Source organism: Pimephales promelas, chromosome 18, assembly GCF_988280905.1.
Source record: "Pimephales promelas chromosome 18, fPimPro1.hap1.1, whole genome shotgun sequence".
Taxonomy (NCBI): Eukaryota; Metazoa; Chordata; class Actinopteri; order Cypriniformes; family Leuciscidae; genus Pimephales; species Pimephales promelas.
The window spans coordinates 25383416-25405963 of record NC_142786.1 but is presented as its reverse complement, the minus strand read 5'-3'; the positions used below and the strand labels follow the sequence as shown (position 1 = coordinate 25405963).

Genomic DNA, 22548 nt, shown 5'->3' with positions numbered 1-22548 from the left:
CTCATGACATAGTTGAAGCGTGTTTCGTCCATTTTTACTTTTTTTTTAAAATATTCATTTATCGGCCATTATAACTGCCGATACCGATAGTTTGGAAAATATCTAATATCGGCCGATAATATCGGCCTGCCGATAAATCGGTCTGGCTCTAGTCCACATTTTGTTATAAAATAAAAAAAAAAAACTTTTACTAGGCCTCAAATAAATTAAAGAGGGAGTTCTCAATATGCCAATTGAACTGAAAACACTGTGACGCATCGTTTCTGCTGTATAACTACACTAATTAATTTTACTTAGAACAAAATATTAATTCATGTGGCTTCCTAAGTTTCTTGCTTCAGTGAAAAGTTTGGAGCGACTCGGTACTTATCGATAGGACTTCAGAGAAGATGTATTATCAGCAGACAGAATCTCTCCCACAAATCTGTTCATTCCTGCTACAGCGTGGCTCTAACACCACCAAGGTCAAGGGTTTGATTCCTGAGATCATGAAGAAAGACAAAATGTATCCTTTTGGATAAAGGAGTCTGCCAAACGTATCCCAATGCCATCGACTGACACTGTCAAAGACATTAATGCTCGAAGTACTGTAAAACGTATTATTGCTCTCATTGTGTTTCCAGTCAGACAATGGGAATTCATTCTTGGTAATAAACTTGTTGACTCAAGAAGATCTCAAACCAAGATTGTGTGTGTGATCCATCACCATCATGTGCCAACAAGCCGTTCGATGGAGTTTGTCATCTCCTTAATTAACATGAATAATTGGAGCGTCCCTCCCACTCCCCCAAAAAACACGGCACATGGGGAGTCAAATCATGTGGGATCACCTCCCGACAGCTTCAATTAACTGTGACTTTATTTAATTATATATGTATTTGGAAATAAATTCCAATTAAATCTGTGGCTCTTATTGTTCTTCCTCACAAGGATACTCAAGCATCTATCAAATCCACTGCCATACGCTATGCCCCGTGAACAGTGGTTACTGAAGGACGACAGATATACAGACAATTCTCCCTAGAGGGGAAAAAATAAAACTTTATCCATCTCATGTAACAAAACAACTTGTGAACTCTTTTAACTTCCAGAACCTTTTTAAATTTAGCGCATATTATCACTGACAAAACTATCTATTATCTATTATACATCTAAAAATCTCCAACTTCAATGTGATGTTAGACTCAAACAGGTTTGCCCAGAATAACTACCACAAAACTAAAAACGAAAGTCACGAATATAGAGGTGTCTTTAAAACGTACTGGTGAAAGTGATGTTGAAGCCACGGTCTGTATACGTATGATCAGTCAGAAATTCCAGTCGGGCCACGTGGCCGCTGGTAGTGATGGGTGACGGCAGCACATCTCCAGAAAAGGTGCCAAGAATTGGCGACTCTGCCTTGCCGCCATCTTTAATGGACAGAAAGTCGAACTGCTTCTCCATGCTCAGGTCGTTGAAGGCTAAATTGATGCGGCTCTCGGGTTTGGCGATGATCAGCCACACACAGTGCATGTTGTTTCCGTACTCTTGAGGGTAGTTTGGTGATAGCAAGACCCCAGATGGAGTTGTGAAGTTGAAGAAACATGAAACTGAGAAAGGGACAAAGAGATAAAACAAGCAACTGTTAAGCATTTTTATAGGTTTATAATAGTTTATATATTTTTACAATTTCACAGTTAATCACAAATAATTGTAGAGATAACATATATGTTAAATACTTGTTTAATGGAATTTTTTTTTTCTTTTTTTTTTTTTATGAATGAAGACCAGTATCACTGATACTAATTCAGCTATTGATGTCTGGATAATAAATAAATAAATAAATAAATAAATAAATAAATAAATAAATAAATAAATAAATAAATAAATAAATAAATAAATAAATAAATAAATAAATAATATATATATATATATATATATATATATATAAATAATATATATATATATATATATATATATATATATATGAAGAGTTCAGATGCAAAAGCCTCTAAATGCCATTTTAAATTTTCTTCTTTAATGATGATTTTTATCAAACTTGTATATTTAAGTTCAGTAATTTCACTTAAATTACAAATCATTGCCAATTAAGTGAAATCACTGAACTTCAATATACAAGTTTGATAAAAATCATCATTAAAGAAGAAAATTTCAAATGGCATTTAGAGACTTTTGCATCTGAACTTCATATATATATGAAGAGTTCAGATGCAAAAGCCTCTAAGTGCCATTTGAAATTTTCTTCTAGAATGATCATTTTTATCAAGCTTGTATATTTAAGTTCAGTGATTTCACTTAAATGGCAATGATAATTACCTATTAATTGTTATTTAAGTGAAATTACTGAACTTAAATATACAAGTTTGATAAAAAATCATCTTTAAAGAAGAAAATTTCAAATGGCATTTAGAGGCTTTTGCATCTGAACTCTTCATATATATATAATTTTTTTTTCTTCCCCTAATTTTAAACATTAATTACAATCATTCAACATTACAGTGTAACTGTATAGCAAGCTAACAATTTCTTTTTTTCAATTTATTAGGTTACCTTTCTTCTTTGACTACCTGTAGTATACTTTATTGGTTGCTGTCCCTTTAAAATCTGCCGCTGCTGACAGAGACGCAGATCTCACACACATCTCATTTTCTCAAGTCTTTTCATTAATTTAAGACTTACTTTAACTCATTTAAGACTGCTCTTATGTAACTCTACTGTTCATTCAAGCGCGAAAGAGAACCGTTTTTTGGTGCGCTGTGACCACGATACTACCGCCCGTCTTTCTGTGCTTCGTGTGTTTGTGTGTGAATTGAGACATTCACAGGCAGCGCGTTCCCTTTTGTTTTGTCGCTCTTGAATGGTTAAAAAGCATTTGCATGAATAAGAGTGGGATCATATAATGTAACGCCTCCAACGCTGTACAAAATGCCAATTTTGCTCCGGCCGCAAGCAAGTGCCAAACTGGTTCTGCGTGTTTATTACGTACTAGCATACATATTTTGCAACATTTTATTTATTTATTTTTTTTTTTTTTGCCGATACCGATACACACTTAACTTGAATCCCCTCCCCCACAGGGCCTATATCTTCATAAAGAACTTCAGTGTTTTCCATACACATGTAACCTGCAAAGCGCAACAAGTGAAGGGATAAAATAATAGCACATTGTTTTATATATTAGGTATATGACTCCTTAGTGTGTATATTGTGATTGTGCCTAATGCAAAAGATAATGGTTGAAGATGTTGCCGGGAAATACGTTTAAGTGATTATCTGCTGGGATAACTTATTTTCAGGATTTGAGACAAACCTGAAGGGGGAATGAAATAGCCATGGGGAGAATGAAAATGAGCTCAGTGGTGGACTGAAGAAGGATTGTTACGGTTCCACCTCATATGAATGACTTTGCAGTCTGAGCTAATAACAATGGCATAAAACAGCAAAAAAAAAAAAAAAAACAAAGTTGTGAGTCAACTGCATTTAAATTGATGTAATAAGATGGTAGCCATTATAGTGACAAACGACTACAGGCTGAGGCAAATTGACGGTATAACATGAATCCAAATAATAGAGAAAGAACATTAATATCAAAACAAGTTGGACACGCATTAACTGCCAAACAACATTATATGCCGTGACACTCAATTCAAGCATTTAAATGCCACAAACAGCTTTCTCTTTCGGAAGCAAGGAAGTACATCAACTGCTTGCATTCTCAAATTAGCTTTCTTCAGTTCGGTTAAATCCGCTAACTTCATTATAAGACCCTGATACACTAAATAAAGCAACTAAATGCATTAAATGAAGTGTCACATTGGCTTGGCTCGGCCACTGAGAGGATGCATCGATGGGGACATACTTTACTAAAGACACTGCCATTAGATTCACTTTCTAACATGCTCAGATAGTAATACCCACCAACCTCACAGATGTGATCATGTGGGTGTGGAATGTATTTTTTGGGTAAGGGTTGTCACTTACACACACAGCTTGGCTTCTTGGCTGACCACTGATTATTTTTTTGGCAGGTAATGTTCTTTTTCCCCACCAGCTCAAAGGCTGGAAGGCACTCAAAATAAAGTTTGTCTCCATGTCGGAAGCCTGTGCCTTCCCTCTTGCCATAGGCTGGGATTCCAGGGTCTCCACACCCACCCTGGTCAATTTCTGAAAGGAAAATAGAAAAGAAAAAAGACATAGCATTTACATTGGGACAGGATTAATCAATAAAGTTTCCATCAAGGTTTTGGAATGGGAAAGTAAGGTCACTTGTAAAGTTATTGTCTCTGTATCCCAATTTTTGTTGCTTATACTTATAAATTATTTAATCATTTATTCAGATTTACTTTGCTCATCTCTCTTTAAAGTAAATTGTCTTTCTCTACAATAATAAAAAAAAAATCCTCTAATAAGTATACCCAGATAAATAATATTTACTTAATGAATGTATCAAAGATACAATAAAAACAGTGATATTGTAAAATATTATTGCACTTTAAAAATTACACTTTTCTAATTTAACACATTTTTTAAAGAATGTATTCCTGTCATGTCAATACTGAATTTTGATTTTCAATACTCTAGTCTTTAGTGTCACGTGATCCTTCAGAAATCATTAAAATAATTTGATTGGTTGATCAAGAAACATGTATTAATGTTATCAAAATAATCAAAAAAATGTGTGCTGCTTAATATTTTTTATATTAGGAACAGTTAATTTGTCAGGATACTTGAATGAATAGAAAGTTCAAAAGAACATAATTTATATATATATGAAGAGTTCAGATGCAAAAGCCTCTAAATGCCATTTGAAATTTTCTTCTTTAATGATGATTTTTATCAAACTTGTATATTTAAGTTCAGTAATTTCACCTAAATAACAATTAATAGGTAATTATCATTGCAATTTAAGTGAAATCACTGAACTTAAATATACAAGCTTGATAAAAATGATCATTTTAGAAGAAAATTTCAAATGGCACTTAGAGGCTTTTGCATCTGAACTCTTCATATATATATATATATATATATATATATATATATATATATATATATATAGTGTCTTGCTGATTCCAATTACAGTTCACACTCACACTTACATACTGCATATACGGCTTAAACTTCTTATATCAGCTGACAGCAAAGCATATTAATGCAAATTACCTTCAATGTTGCCCCAATGGCATCTGCAAATGGCTTGCTCACCTAATGAATTGTCTTTTTTACACTCTGTTCCCTTATACCCTCACCTGTCTCAATATGTCAGGGCTCATTTAGAATCACAAGGCCAAAGCGAAAGAAAGACAGGACTACTGAGAGAGAGGCAGAGAGAGTGCTACAGGCGAACAAGAGATCTCGTGAGATCTACCTATAGTCAGAACTTGTTTTTCACATTGTGGTTTTGATTATTGAAAAATGTGTTTTCTGCTGATTTGACATACAGTGCATGGTGCAATATGATAAATGGAGCTGAGAGTACGAGTACTATAGTTTTTTTGATAGCTTACAGAATAACCATTAGCAAACAATATTTAAACATGGGAAACATCTCAAATGCACTTTACAGTTTGCTGTTAGCTATAATGCTTTAATAAGAATTAAAAAAAAAAAATTAACACATGCAAATATTAGCTTTAAAAAAAAAATCATGAGACTGATTTGTACACTCTTAGAATATAAGGTTCTTTAAAGGATTCTGTAAGGCACTTCAGATATCATGGGATCGTTTTATGGGTTTAGTCTTAATTTTTTTTATATCAATACAATTTTATGAATTAAGCAGCTCGCATTTATATGTATGTCAAAATTATTACTAGACAACACAATTAAACATAAACATAATATGTAATCATTTAAGACATTTCTTCTTATATATATCCTTTTTGGGAGAAAGTGTTCTTTAGAATTGAGTCAAGATTGATTCTATATAGAACCCCAATGACCGATTTTCGTATCGGTCAGAGATGATGATGTATAAACAGATGTGCCTCGATGCATTCCCACCTCCACATACTGTCTGAAAAGGCAGCATTTTTCAGATTTTAGACATGTGACAGGTCTCTACCTGGACTGAATCTCTATCCTGTATCTTGGGAATTACACCCTCAGTTTACTTCTGGACATATCAACCAGTTAAGGCAACAAGATCGTGTTAGAAAGTGTCTCCTGAGCTGACAAATGTTACGCAGCAAGTCATCCCTGAGGGAATGTTTGTATGCGTGATTCCTTAAGTGTCCCAGCTAACACTTTGTTACAGCCATCTTCTGCTTGGTGACAAACAAACTGTCTCAAGAGCTGACATGTGGACTTCCATAAGGTCAAGTTTTGATTAATTTATTACTATATCATGTACTTAAGCATGAATCGTACTTATGCATTGGTCTAGCTTAAAAAACAGCACTGTCTGCATTGAGTTTCTGAACAATTATGCTTGAGAATTGTAAAATATTAGATGCAATAATTTAGGGGTGCATCATTTCCCTACAGCGGGAGGCAGAGGTTCAAAGAGAATCCTCAACTTCATTAAATGTCTCTTATTGTTTTAATCATGTTGGGGGGTATGAATACTGCTCCACTTTCGTCTTATGCTTCTGCAGTGGATAAAAGCATAACAAACCTGGAGGCTGGGGGCTTATTGTGGATCTGACAGCAAATATTCGTACGCAATTCATAAAATGTGCCTAAGTCCACCATGTGTGGTGCAATTCTGAAAGAGGGCCAGTATGAAAGTTCTAATGTTCTCGTTTTCAATCAGACATACACTCTGAAACTGAAAATTAGTAGCCGCTCTTGCATGATATCCTTCCTATCCCATGGCCCTCATTCCAGCAAGGTTAAACGATCACAAGCTGCTTTGAGGACCCTCGCCACGAGTGCAAAAGCTATAATGGTGAAGCGAGAAATAGAAAGTGAAAGGAATTTTTTAAAAAAGAACACGCTGTTCCCGTACTCTGAGCAGATACCCCAAGAGTGATCCGAAGCAGAAAGCTAGAAGAAAATTGAGAAATTTTCTCAAAGGAAATCATATGGTCCAAGATTTGACCAGCTATTTGTATGTGAACTTTTTCCAATGACCTCATTATAACATGTCACCTTTAACATGAACATTACATGCAGTTATGAACAATGTAAGGACAAATAAGTATTCAAAGTATTTGCATGTCCACCCAATCTGATCATAGGAGGCATTATTGCTTGCACTGTAAAAAAAAAAAAAAAAAAAAATGCACTGTAAAAAAAATATTGATGGTATAACTTAAAAAGTACACTGTAAAAAATATTTTCAAGATTTGTTATCACAACATATTTTCTTTTGTCAAATCAACTTTATAATGATTTATTAAGTTGAGATAACTTATTATTTTGAGTTTCTGATGGTTAAATTAATCTCCTTCATTGTATTAACTCACTTTTTCCAGTTCAATCAACTTAAAATGTTAAGGCAACCCAGGTTACTTACTTTAAGTTAAACCAACAATTTTTTTTTACAGTGTAAGTAACCTGGTTGCCTTAAAACTTTAAGTTCATTGAACTGGAAAAAGTGAGTTAATAGAATGAAGGAGAATGATTTAATCATCAGAAACTCAAAATTATATGTTATTTGAACTAAATAAATTATTTAAGTTGATTTGACAAAATAAAAAATGTTGTGATTACTACACTGTAAATGTTGTTGGTTTAACTTAAAAAAGTAAGTAACTTGGGTTGCCTTACAATTTTAAGTTGATTGAACTGGAAAAAGTGAGTTAATACAATGAAGGAGATTAATTTAATCATCAGAAAGGTAGAATTTTGCAATGTTATTGCACTACATGCATGTTCAACATGTTGACCTCCAGTGTGAGGTAGTTATTTATTTTTATTCAGTTTGCACATTTTCGAGTTGTGAAATAATAATCTAAAAAAGTATTTCTGATTAAACCGTATACCTGAAAAGGTCACAGTTTTGGTCACAGTTATGTGTTTTTTTGTTTTATTTATCTTCCCAGAAAAGTTATTATTTTAAAAATGTTGTGGAAAAGAAAATAAACAAAAAAATATGTATTTAGCAAGAAAACTGAAAAAATATTTTTTTTTTCCCAAATGAGACATAAAAGCCCAATGTGTCATATATGTCACATAAAAAAAGTAGCATAAACGCCCAATGTGACATATATGACACATTACAGATCTTTGACAAGGAGTGGTTGTATTTAAAAAACAACAGCAGAAACATGTTTTAAGTGGTCCATTTAGTATGTTTTATATGCCCCATAATTTTCCTAAAAGGGGAAATTGGTCCGGGTTCTTATGGGTTAAAACATGAAGTAACCTGGTTGCCTTAAAAAGTTCATTGAAATGGAAAAATTGAGTTAATACAATGAAGGAGATTGATTTAATCAGAAACTTAAAATATTATGTTATCTCAGCCCATTCTCACCCCCAAGGCGTCACTTAACTGACGCCTTGGGAAGCATTTGGACATGCTTCAATATCTGACGCTTTAGGCGCCCTTTAGCATCAGTTAGATGACGCCCTAGGATCGCGTGTACCCTACCCCCACCCCACACCTAAACCTAACCGCGTCCTCTAACAGACGCTTTCCTTTAGCGTCAGTTAGATGACGCCGTAGGATCGCGTCATGTAAGTGACGCTAAAGGGCGCCTAAAACGTCAAATATTGAAGCATGGTCAAAGGTGACGCCTTGGGGTGAGAATGCGTTGGTTATCTGAACCACATTAATTAAGTTGATTTGACAAAAGATAAAATGTCGTGATTACAAATCATGAACATATTCTTTTTTTACAGTGAACATAATAAATTACCAAAATTACTATCATGATTAAAATAAATGAAAATTAAAACTGAAATAATAAAGAACAAAAAATAAGATAACTAGTGATTACCAAAATTGCAAAATTATTATTGTTATTACAATATTAAAAATAACAATAACACAAATGTAATTATAGCTTAGCTTAACATTATAGTTTAGAGCATCGAGTTTCCTCTAATTACCTTCATAAGAAACCTTAAAGCCCAGGGAGCCACTCGTGTCATCCGTTTTAAAATTGAGCCACATCTGATGGCTGGTACTGACCACCAGATCTGGAGTTGTAGTCCCAGACAACCTTCATATCAAAATAAGAGAGACAGACATTATAATAAAACGTCGATTCTTCACTTTCAATATGTACAGTCTCATTTGACACATCTCAGAGAACATTGGGAGTTCCCCAATTCCCCCAGCACTATCCTTCAGGGATCTGTGGAATGGGTCCATAAGGGCCTATGAGACCTGATAATTAAGCACATTAGACCATCAGGGGACTCTGAGTATCCAGAGAGAAAGTGTCCAGGGACACAGGGCCATTCAAAAGGAACACAAGCAGTTGTACACCCCTGCCAGAGAGCGCACATAAAACGGCATCGATAAAACTTTATGAAGACCATAAATTTCAGCACAATTAATAACAACACACTCAGCAACGTTTCCGGAGCATCTGGTGTGCAAATCTGCATTATGGGGCATCGACGTGGGATGCGCTTTTTGCAGCAGGAGTGATCTTGTTCTAACATTGAGACTCCTGGTGATTGACAATAAAGCTTGGGGTGTTTTTGCCATACAGTTCTGCTCTGAGGGGTGATGAAACGAGATGAAATAGAGGGGGGCTGGAGGAAGAAACGGCAGAGGAGGAGAGAACGGCTGAAGGAAGAGAGGACGAGTAGAGATGAAAGAAGATGGGGAGGAGGTTTATACACAGAGAGGAGACTTAAAGAGTGGGAGACACAGCCTGGGAGGAGTTTGAGAGAGGATGGAGAAGAAAGCAAAAGATGAACAAAAGTACTCACACATGAAAGACTGTCCGCTGATCGCCGATTACAGCGCCGTCACCCACGGTTAGAGTGTCGTAGCCCCGCTCCAAGTCAAACTCCTCAAAATTCAGCTTGATCACCTGCACACAGTGAAGAATCCCAGTCAGATTTCTAAACTTGGTGAGAACTGTAGTGAAGCAATAATACATTTATCATCTAATCATATATAGTATACATATTAGATCTAGTTCAAGAAAATACTATTCTAGTATTCTTAAAATAATCATTTTTAAATCTGGATGGATGGATGGATGGATGGATAGATAGATAGATAGACAGACAGACAGAGAGACAGACAGACAGACAGGCACACAAACAGACAGACAGGCAGACAAAAATACAGACAGACAGACAGACAGACAGACAGACGGGCAGACAAACAGACGGACAGACAGGTAGACAGACAGACAGACAGACGGACAGACAGACAGACAGACAGACAGACAGACAGACAGACAGACAGACAGACAGACAGACAGACAGACATACAAACAGACGGATGATAGATAGACAGACGGACAGACAGACAGATAGACATATAGACAAATAGATAGACAGACAGACAGACAGACAGAGAGACAGACACACAGACAGACAGACGATGATAGATAGATAGATGGATAGATAGATAGATAGATAGATAGATAGATAGATAGATAGATAGATAGATAGATAGATAGATAGATAGATAGATAGATAGATAGATAGATAGATAGATAGATAGATAGATAGATAGATAGATAGATAGATAGATAGATGGAACACTAATTATTACACCAGACATTTCAAACTATTTCAAACTATCATTCTCAGATAATTCTCACTAGTAAACAGACAAAAGAAAAACTCTCTCTGCAGTTGTAGAAAACAAATAAAAAAATAAAAAAAATGATTTGTGAAAATTAAGATTCAAATGTGCCTATTTCTCATTCTTCTCCCAGATGAAAACAAGACTGCAGAATTTCTGATACAAAAGGAGAAAAGTAAGAGTTATCGAAAGGTGAGCAATTAAATATGAAAGTTTATTACTTGTACACAGAAAAAGGAATACTGCAAAAAATATAAATAAAATAAACAAAATTCGCTGTCTAGCTTCCCATTTCAAATTGGCTGCCACATTTCCACCAAATTCATAATGTTTTTGGAGAGTGCTCCGAGAATAACTCCTAATGAAAAAGCTTATATAAATGCAAATTGCATTCAGTCCTATGGTAAACACACTCCACAACTAAGAGTGCCATGGGTGAAGTGCCAGCAGTCTGATAGGTCACACCACCAGTGAACAAGATTTCATCCTCTTATACATCCTCTGAACCTTTATTTTTCTCAATTCACCCCCTTAACGGTTGTGTGCTGCCCACCTCGCCTGTATCCCACCGTGTCCTGTAGCATTACGGTTATGGTGTGTATGATCATGACTGACAACGCTGTGGGAAGGACAATGCTCAGCTGACTCATTGAGGGATTATGATGCAAATGCTGCTCCCAGCAAGCCAATCAAATGTGACCATCACTACATACTAACACCTTCTTGAGAACAAATAAGGCATGGCATCACATGGTAAACAACCATTTTATGTGAAAATAATTTTAACCATGTGTACAGATAAATGGCATTTAAATAATTATTTATCACATTTAAATTATTTGGCTAAAAATAACACAAACTATTCAAAGAAGCATTTTTATCTCCAAGGGACCTATTTTGGCGCAAGTAACTTTGTGGGCGGGTCTTTGGTGGGATAAATGACTCTTGCGCTTAATGCAAATCTAAAAGGGGTTGGTCTGAAGTAGCTTCATTATTCCATGGCGCAATACTATAGAGGGAAAGCACGTGACGTCACCGTCGGCCGGAGTGCTTGCAGTTACTCACAGTGAGTGGCAAAAAGACTGAGCGGCTGTATTTGTTGTTAGCGAAATTGTGGCGAAAAACAAACTCAGCACATATAAAGCGGGAAAGAGCTTTGCGATTGACTGTACAACTAGATTTGACAAAAAAAAAATCGGTCAGCAAAAGGTGAATTTGCAGTTATCATTTTGTGTGAATATGCTGAATTTAACGTAAAACCATACCCATATATTTTGTATTGTTATTTATATTAACAACTCATCAATTAAATATTTATCATTGCAAATTCTGCATTATTGGATTTTTTTTTTAATAAACACCGACCAAAAAAAAAAAAAAAAAATCAAAATGTTATGGCTGGACGATATGATGATATATATATATATATAGGTTATGTATAAAACACATTTATAAGTGATCACCCGGATTTAGACATACCTATATTGTATTTATATAAAGCGTTCACAGGCAAATTTTCTTAACGTTTATGTCTATATTGCTTTTATTTTCCCAGTGTCAAAATCAGGCAAACATAAATATCAAGCAACACGATTCCTGTCTTTATGTCAATATCCATGGATCCATATATATATGTTTATTACAATACATTATTCTATTCAAAGTTGAGAGTTTATATCCTGCAGTATAATTAGATGTATTAGATTTATTAGCTTATTTGTCTTTGATGAGAGTGTCACAATTAACCCCACTTTCTCCAGTAGATGGGCAAAGTGTGTAACATTTTTCTTGATATTAACAGTTTCAATAACCCAGTGAGCAAAGAAAGCTGAGCTGATGTGTGTACCACAATACAGCTCATTTACAGCATACCTGGAATAGTAAAAAAAAAAAAAAAAAAACTTGTAAAATGCAACCTTTTTAAATGTTAGAAAGAGGATAATTTAAACCATCCACACAAACATCAATAAACAAATAGGGATAAATCACTGAGGCTTTGAGACAAAGGGCATGGTGAATATGGTCTCGCAGCTGAGAGCGATAATGTTCAAGACTGCATGGCAGGGAGCGGGACATGGAGGAGTGAAGCTTTTTGTCAAAAGAAGTCCCTGCAGAAGTGGAGTAGCTGATAATACCAGCCCGCTAGATGACGATAGGACACAGAACAAAAGGAAGACTGATAATTAAAAAATGAAGAGGACAACAAAAGCAATCAGCCATGTCTTCTCATGAACAACTTATTCTCTATTATGATGCCTTCTGGGGATCCCTCCATCTGAGGCAGAAGCACAGCGTCTAGACTCTGAGCTAATGTTTGTCTGTGAGCGGAGGATTTAGCCCGGTGTGGTTCCACATGCTGCATTTCCCTGCAGAGTTATATCAGTTTTCCCTCATTCTTTAGTTCCAAGTTCATTTTGCTGTACTCGTCATTAGGCACCACGGTTGACATAAATAGAATGGACATCTTTGAGTAGCGAGAGGATCTTTAACTGTAGCTCCGGGGAATACGGTACTGAGGCATTTAAAAACTCGGCTCCTCCTGAACTTCAGGATGATACTTCGTTCCGGATGATTAGACATATGACACTGTTAGCCAAATGTCATTATAGGGGTCCCATTTCCTTTTGTTTCTTCAACATCCTAACAGTCTCACTAGCTTATTTAATTTGTCCACTCTATTAGGGGTGTAACGATACTCTCATGTCACGATTCGATACATATCACGATACTGAACTCAGAATACGATATTATTGCGATACATATGGCAAAATGTTAACAAAAAATGTACCATTGATTAAATTGCTAAATTTGATATTACATTGTAGCTTTAAATGAATAGGCTTGGACTTTGTGTTTGTAACTCAAGGACAATGGTGACACAGATTAAAAATATTCATGATTCTGAAGCTGAAATTACTGAGTTATTGTAGATGACTAGATATATTTTTACTGGTAACATCAGGCATTTGGCATTATCAGGACCCACACATATTCCCCCCATTACATTAGTATGCATTATAATCGACATTACATATAAAAGTAGCAGTGGTGGAATGTAACGAAGTACAAATACTTTGTTACTTTACTTAAGTACATTTTTCATGTATCTGTACTTTACTTAAGTAGAATAAATAGTGCATACTTTTTACTTTTACTTTTGCAGCAATTATTATACTTTCTACTCCACTACATTACAACTTCTGTTACATTTTCATTACATTTTATGATCAGTTTTTCCCCTGCCAAAACGTAATCTGACCGTCCGTCCGTTGCACGTTTGTCACACCAGTGACGTTTGGTTGCCATAGATACATCAACTAAATGCGTCTCGCATGCAGTGTGTTAATCGTGCAATTTATACGCAAAAATTTGTTTTTAAGTGCATAGAAAACACACTGTGTGTAATATACGTTCGGTTAGGATTAAGGCAAGCCAAGAGGTTCAGAATTACACCATAAATGAATCGCGTTTACTGCCAAACATAGTTATAAACATATAAGTTAGTAAGGATAAGCATAGTTTATATTGCCTAATTACAAGCTTGTTTCAGAAATGGTGACATTTTTTTCCATCATTATTGAACATCATTATAGGAGTATTAGGTTGAACGAGTTAAATGTTTTATTAATCATTAGAAAATAGTCATTAAGAGAATCAATTGTTATGCAAGTACTTTTACTTTTAATACTTAAAGTACATTTAAAATCAGGTACTTTTTACTTAAGTATGGTTGTCATTGTGTTACTTCTACTTTTACTAAAGTAAATATTTATCTTGTTATTTGTACTTTTACTTAAGTACTGAGATTCAGTACTTCCTCCACCACTGTATAGTAGTTCAATGTAGTACTTACACTAAAATGATGAAAATTTGAATTTTTTCTCACACAGTAATTTTTATTTTGGGGGGACTTAACCAAGATACTTATTGTCACTATCCACGATACGTATTGTTGCATTTTTGTATTGCGATATATTGTGGCACAATTGTTACACCCCCACACTCTATGTCATTTATTGTGTTTAATTGCATTTAGGCTGTAAATTCGATTTTTAACATGTTTGGAAATAAATGACACGGTCTGTTGTCTTGCTTCTCTAAGACTTATTTGCATAGCATGTTAAGATGATATGTAACCGAAATAAACAATTAAATAACATAATAACGTTCAGTCTGATGTGCCAAAAATAAACTATAAAATCAAATCAAATGTGAATTTCGTGTAACAAAGAAAAAGTTTCAATATAAACTTAAGCTACGGTAATACCCAAAGAGCTAAACATTAGTAAAGGATTGGCATCTGTAAAGAATCCCAAATGTACTCCTCAAGTCCCATTGGTTACAGCAATATAGCAGCTGCTTCTGAAATTGTATACTGTTGGCTATATTAGGTACTATGTTTGGTGAGAAACTTACTTTGCAACCATTAAAAAAAGTAATGTCCTATAAATGGAATTTGGACATCAGACATGTTATCAAGATCATGTGACCTACAGCGATTCACTGCCATTCCCAACTCCCCTCCTGTGGACTCGTGGGACAGTAAAGTGTCCATCGAATGTGCACTTCAGAATCTTGGTGGAATTAGTAGGTCATCCAGGTAGTTTTTGCCAACTATTTTTCAAATAATATGCATTCAGACACACAGCTCTGTTGGCATACTATTTTTCACATACTATTCAAGTAGGGAAGTATTCGATTTTGGGTGCAGCAAGTGTATCTAAAGAATTTACCAATGTTCAAACAAGGTAAATCCCTCACCAAACAGCTAATTGTATGGGGTACAATCTCAACCTCGCTTCATCGACTGATGTAGAAGTTTAATTGTCTAACCACTTCAACAAACAAATCAATGTTATGACAGCACCACAGAGCCACTCAGTTTACACTCACCCTACAAATAGCTTATTTATATACTGTATCTCACAAAAGTAAGTACAACCCTCACATTTCAGCAAACGTTTTAGTATATCTTCTCAAGGGACACTACTACAGAAATGAAACTTGGATATGTATTAGAGTATGTACTGCTTGTATAGCAGTATTTACGGTCCTCTGAAAATAATTTAAAATACAGCAATGATTGTCAAAATAGCTGGCAACAAAAGTGAATACACCCTAAGTGAACATGTCAAAACAGTGTCCAAATATTTTGTTTGAGCACTATTGTTATCTAGCATTGCCTAAATCTTCCTGGCCATGGAATTCACCAGAGCTGCACAGGTTGTTGTTGGGATCCTCATCCATTCCTCCATAATGACACCACGGAGCTGCTGGATGTTAGACACAGTACTTCTCCTCCTTCTACTTGAGGATGCCCCATGGGTGCTCAATAGGGTCAGGTCTGCAGACATACTCCATACTCCATGGCCACTCCATCACCTTCACCTTCAGCTTCCTCAGCAGGGCAGTTGTCATCTTGCCGGTGTGTTTGGGGTCGTTATCATGCCGTTCGGCCCAGTTTCTGAAGGGAACGCATCATGTTCTGCTTCATAATGTCACAGTACATGTTAGAATCAATGTGTCCATCAATAAAGCTCAGTTCCCTCTTGGTACTCCTCACCAGGGATTCGCCACACATGCTGGACACCATCTGAGCCAAACAAGTTTATCTTAGTCTCATCAGACCACAGGATATGGTTCCAGTAATTCATGCTCTTGGAAAGGTTGCTTTCAGCGAACTGTTTGCAGACTTTCTTGTGAGTCAGCTTCAGAAGAGGCTTTTTGGGACGACGGCCATGCAAACCGACTTGTTGCAGTGTGTGGTGTTTGGTCTGAGCACTGACAAGCTGACCTTCCACTTCTGCAACATCTAAAGCAATGCAGATGCATACATAGGCATACATAGCCTGCCTCCTCAACATGACTAATTAATAGGCGAGATTTTATATGCCATATCATCAAAATGTCCATAATACGAAAACTCTGCCGGTCACTTTGCCCGCCACCTTTTTTTCTAGAGCAAACTCTGGTGTATATTTACAGTACATATATATATATATATATATATATATATATATGAAGAGTTCAGATGCAAAAGCCTCTAAATGCCATTTGAAATTTTCTTCTAAAATGACCATTTTTATCAAGCTTGTATATTTAAGTTCAGTAATTCCACTTAAATGACAAATAATAGGTAATCTTCATTGCCATTTAAGTGAAATTACTTAACTTAAATATACAAGCTTGATAAAAATGATCATTTTAGAAGAAAATTTCAAATGGCATTTAGAGGCTTTTGCATCTGAACTCTTCATATATATATATATATATATATATATATATAGGTCACAAATTAACTGCGATTAATCACAATTAATTTTTGCACAGCCCTAATATATATATATATATATATATATATACACATGTATACATGTATATATATATATATATATATATATATATATATATATATATATTAGGGCTGTGCAAAAATTAATTGCGATTAATCGCATCCAAAATAAAAGTCTGTGTTTACATAATATATTTGTGTGTGCTGTATATAATTATTTTGTATATATAAATACATATGCATGCATGTATATATTTAAGAATTATTTGTGCTTAAATTCTGTATGTGTATTTATATAAATACATATACATAATCTCTATTATATAAATATTAATATTTTATATATGAATAACACATTTTCTTAAATATATACATGCAAGTGTGTGTATTTAAATATACAAAATAATTATATACAGTAACAGCACACACAAATATATTATGTAAACACAGACTTTTATTTTGGATGCGATTAATCACAATTAATTTTTGCACACATTTTATATATATATATATATATATATATATATATACACACACACACACACACACACACATACACTTCATTTTAAAACATTCATTAGGCATCATCAAATGCTAAATGATGTCAAACACTAGCTAACTGTGACGCTAAAGGCTTTAACAGCTGCCGGGGTCCGTCCACACTAGGAGAGTCTTTGGCTCGGACACCAAACCAGCTGCAGTGAAATCAAAAGCTCATTGTCAGGTACATTTCATATAGCCCCAGTGCTGCCTCATTCTCACTGCTAACCTCACATCTTCTCCGGGTACTATTGTGTCAGAACGAAAATAGAATGTCATTACGGTTGTAAAGAGCAAAAAACAGCAATGTTCCATCTTCATCTGCACCCCGCTCTCCAGCCGTGACAGTGTGAAGCAGAACTGTCCTTTTACACACAGGATGAAATAGCGAACTGGGCGGCAGAGGAAGAGCAGGGGGCACTGATAGAGCCGCTCCACCCCATTCCATTAGCCCTCCATCTCTTGCTCCCCTTCTCTCCCAACTGAGTTATGGTGATGAGGGGAGGGATTTGTTAAGCCATTTATTTGAACCTAGATAAAGAAAATCTGGCAAGCGAGTAAGAAAATGGCCTTGAACTCGACGCCAAAGTCATGACACAGAGCGCAGCAGTTTTGTCTCTCCTGTGGTAGCCACTCAATGTGGTTTTCTTTATCTTCCATTCTCCTTTAATATAATCTCCAGTGTTTCATTTTTCTATAATATCTGAGAAGTATATAAAGGCTATATATCTAGATATTGCACATCATTTCTCAATATATGTGTATCCTTTTCCTTGCAGTTATTAGCAGGCCCACATAGAAAGAGAGAGCTACCTAAAACTCATAAAGCGGTCCCACTGTGTGTTGGCTTATTGAATATTTAAGTTAATTTGATAAATCTTTCAGATCCCAGTAAGAGTATAGCTCCATATACACTAGTTTAAAAGTTGGGGTAGGTAAGATTCAACCTAAAATAAAAAAAGGGATATTCAATTGTTCAAAAGTGTGAGTAAATAGGTACATTTAGAAATGTTATTTAATTAATTTATATTTTTAAATAAATTCAGTAAAAAATCCTGAAAAAAACATGAATTACGGTTTCCAAAAAAAAGAAAAGAAAAAAAAAATATTGAGCAGAAAATCAGCTTATTAAAATTATTTCTAAAGGGTGACACTGAAGACTGGATTGCCATAACAAAAATTAAATGTATTTTTTAAATAAATTAAAATAGAAAACAGTTATTTTAAATTATATTAAATAAGAATAATTTTACTGTTTTTTTTTTTTTTTGTTGATTTTTTTAAATCATAAATGCAGCCTGGGTCTGCATAGGAGACTTCTTTCATAGAAATAAAAATAATACAAACCCCAAGCACAAGTTTAAATTAGATTTCCCCACCAATTTAGCAGAGAAAAGGTCCACCAAAGTCATTGTGAATTGTGTCTGGGCATACATATTTTTCATTGCAAATGAATTTTTCTAATGTTGCAAGCATGAAACTATATTTGGGCATTGTGTTGCGAGTTAATACAAACACGCTTACGGAAACATTCACCTTGGAAGGGTCAGAAGCTGTGATGATCCAGGTACAGTTGGCATTGTTGTCATATTGTACTGGGAAATTTGGGGAGGTGATGATGCCACTAGGGCCACGGAGCTGACCACCACACATAGGAGCTGAAAGAAAAGAGACAAAGCACGTTGAAGCAAATTGTGCAGTTTGACTCTTCATAGAGTGAAAGAAAATCTCATCTATGAAAGTGTAAGACTGGAAAAACTGGTTGAAGAGATAGACCTGACCACTGGTCTATGAGACGAATGACCTTGCTGGGAATTAACATTTGACTTCCCCCCCTCTTCTCTTGAGACGGAAGTCCACCTACATGTCATTCTCTCTTGCAGAGATCACCCAAACTCACACAAGAATCTACTGTATATGGTTTTAATTTGAACAACTATACGGTTTTTATATATGTTTGGTTTTATTTGAAATGTCTCTGGTACAAATGTCTCATTTCCAAATAAGTAAAACGAAAGGTATGGGTGTAAACTCAATGCTAATTCCCGCTGTTAGCAAATGGTACCATGTTAATCAACTTCTGCCCCCAGTTAGTCTGGGAGGGTGAACACTGTCCATTTCCACTGTGAACTCATGTTAACTTAAATTAGGTCTGGCTATATTATGAAATGCAACTAGAAGATCAGGGCCTTTTCAGTATCTCAGGTGAGCCTGTGAGGCTGGGAGTCGCAAGACGCTCTGATTCATGTATATATTTCCTAATAACGGGTTCGTCTTTCATTTTTATTCCAGAACATTTGATATTTTGTATGTATTATCTTTGAACTGATGATAAATTTACCTGACATAATAAATTGTCACATTTGATGATTCTTCTAAATAATTGATATTGTTTCATTAGAGTTAAAAGGAATTAGGCAAACCTTCGAGAATAACGAGAAATAACGAGAAAATACATGCATTTAATCAAAATTCCTTTGCCACGCGGAGAGACATTAACACAGAGAGACCTTGTCCCGCTGATCGAATACTGCCATTGGATCGATCGAGCCGGCCTTACAGAAGATGTGATGCTTTCGAGGGGAAAAGGAGCCAATGTCAGTACCAATCACAGTAACAGTTCCTTAACAATAGAATTTGTAATTTGTGAAATATGTTCAGATGTAACATATTTTGGTACAGATGTGCTCCTCTCGGTCAGATACAAAAAAAACAATATGTACCTGTTATGTTAAATATATTTATAATAATTTGGACTTCAAGGTTGTTTTCAGCTCCATGAAATTCCATTTAAAATTTAGACTGAAAATAATTATAATTTCTGTGTAATCACACATTTATTTTCTTCAGTGCTGTTTTAGTTGTTATTATAGTTTTATTATTTAGAATTTTTATATTTTTAATTTCCATGTTAATTTTGGTTTAATACATATTTTCAATGCTATTTCAGTTAAATTTATTTCATTTATTTATTTTACTTTTTTTAATTTTAGTTATTTATTTCCAGTTAATAACAATTGTAATGTTTCAACCTAAAATTATTTCATTTTATTGCATAGGTAGCATTTCTAATTTAGTTGAATTTAAGTTTTTCACTAATGTTTCTGTTTTATTTCAGCTGTATTTCAATGTTTATAATAGTTTAATTTTAGTTAATGACAAAATCCTTAGCAAGTAAAAATGTCTCAAATGTTTTATCCAATGTCTAAAGAACTAGTGAAGCACATTTCAAATCCACAACATCAGTCTGAAGTGTAAACCTAAAAAGAAAAGCAACAGGACCACAGACACTTTACTCACTACTCAACAGTCATACTCGCAGGTCAAAAGAGTTTCATTTCTAGAAATAACTTATCGAACTATTACCCATTTTCAAAGGTTGTGATTGGCTTGTGGGCCTCCAGGCTGATGAAATGCAACAAAACCTTAAATTGTAAAAAACACGTATGAAGGCTTACCCCTCAGCTGCAGTCAATGTTTTGAACTTGATTATTGTTAAAGTTACCAGAAATAATCGATCTTGGGTTGTTGGTTTTGATTGGACTGGCATGTGAGCTGAATGTTCAGTCACCTTACCAATGACTTTTCTGTGACTTGTCTATAAGTTAAGTCTTTTGCGACACTCTCGTGGCCTCCAGGAGGACTTTAAATGCCTCCTTGAATGAAGGTACTCGATGTCTAATGAGAAAGAAGGGCACAGCCAGTGTGTTTGCACTAAATGAATGTTTCTGGAGGTCTGGGACCAGCTGGAGCTTTTAATGAGCTATGTCTGAGGTGAGCTCCTCAGGGCCTCCCCTATCACACACACACGCACGCACACACAAGTTTCCTCAAACACTTTAAGGTGGGCTGACATTAAAGAACAAAAGTCTTTGGAAAGTTAATTAACATCAGGGCCGCTTGACCCCATTTTTCACCTTCACAACATAATGTGTGTCTTCTGCAGCTTTATGCTTTAAAGTTTGGGCTTGCTAATAACACACATTCATTTATAGTGTTTTTTTTTTTGGTCATTCAAAATTATTGAGGGATAAAAAAGTTCTCAAAAAGAGAACATCAATTTTGGTTATCTGCTCTCTGTAACAGAGAAATGTCCTGTTTATGTTTGTTTTAGGTTTTAACATACAGGTAAACACTCCCTGCAACTATTACACCAAATGCTACGTTGTTATTAGATTGTCATAAAAAGTTTCTAAATTTCTGAAAGGTTCTAAAAAGTTGAGTTTATGGTTATACAATTAAAACACACAATTCTGGGACTTGGTCCCAGGGAACTGAAATGTTAGTGAAACGTATTAAGTTTGCAGGGATTGAAGCTAAAACTCATATTCTCCAACATGCTAATCATGCTATTACTAGAAGATATCTATTGGCAGGGCAGGACTGCAAAAAGATAATCATTTCAAGTTCCCCTTGTTCAGGCTGAATTCAATCAGATTAGATTCAGGCCAACAGTTCCAAAACCCTGGATTTCTTAATGCACATTTCAGTTGTAGATGTCAAGCCTATTGCAGACCAAAATGAGGGTTTTGAACAGAGAAGTTTACTTTGATTTGTGAAAATGGCAGGGATCCATTCCAAAGAGTTCATTAAGCCACTGGAACTACAATCAACATTAAATAACTGCTAAGACTTCAGTTTTCTACAAATACAACTCATTTGTCATGATGTGGTGCATTTCAGATTCTATTAAGGTATTCTATTAATGATTTTATTTCTAAATATCCAATAAAACACTACTAAATACAACAGAAATGCAACATATTTCTCATGACATGTAGTGTATTTCAGGTTTTATTAAAGTTTTAAGCTTGATTTTATTTCTAAATATTCAATAAAAAGCCACATTTGTATTGTATCGATCTCTTGTGTGAGTCCTATGCTTTTAAATACTGCAAATAATGAAACAATCCTTTCTACATACATAGAGAAAAAGAACCTCAAGGACACACTATTATTATTGAGCGTTTTATGCTTGTATTTATGTATTTAACGACAATGATTTATGAATGCTTTTTTCTGTGGCGCCATTACCAATTATTCTTATGATTCCGAT

The 22548-nt window shown here is 34.9% G+C and overlaps 1 protein-coding gene across 5 annotated transcripts in view; it reads right to left on the bottom strand.

The window, feature by feature from the left end:
• csmd2 (CUB and Sushi multiple domains 2) overlaps positions 1-22548 on the bottom strand; it is a 410157-nt gene that overhangs the window by 220334 nt on the left and 167275 nt on the right. For all 5 annotated transcript variants that reach the window (XR_016147450.1, XR_016147451.1, XR_016147449.1 and 2 more), the window contains exons 10-14: positions 19029-19150; positions 9829-9932; positions 8995-9107; positions 3982-4164; positions 1263-1589 (exon numbers count right to left, since the gene is read on the bottom strand). Coding sequence is in view for 2 of the 5 variants with exons in the window: in XM_089123227.1 (XP_088979353.1) it covers positions 1263-1589; positions 3982-4164; positions 8995-9107; positions 9829-9932; positions 19029-19150 (849 nt within the window). In the remaining 3 variants the exon portion in view is untranslated. The remainder of the gene's footprint in view (positions 1-1262; positions 1590-3981; positions 4165-8994; positions 9108-9828; positions 9933-19028; positions 19151-22548) is intronic.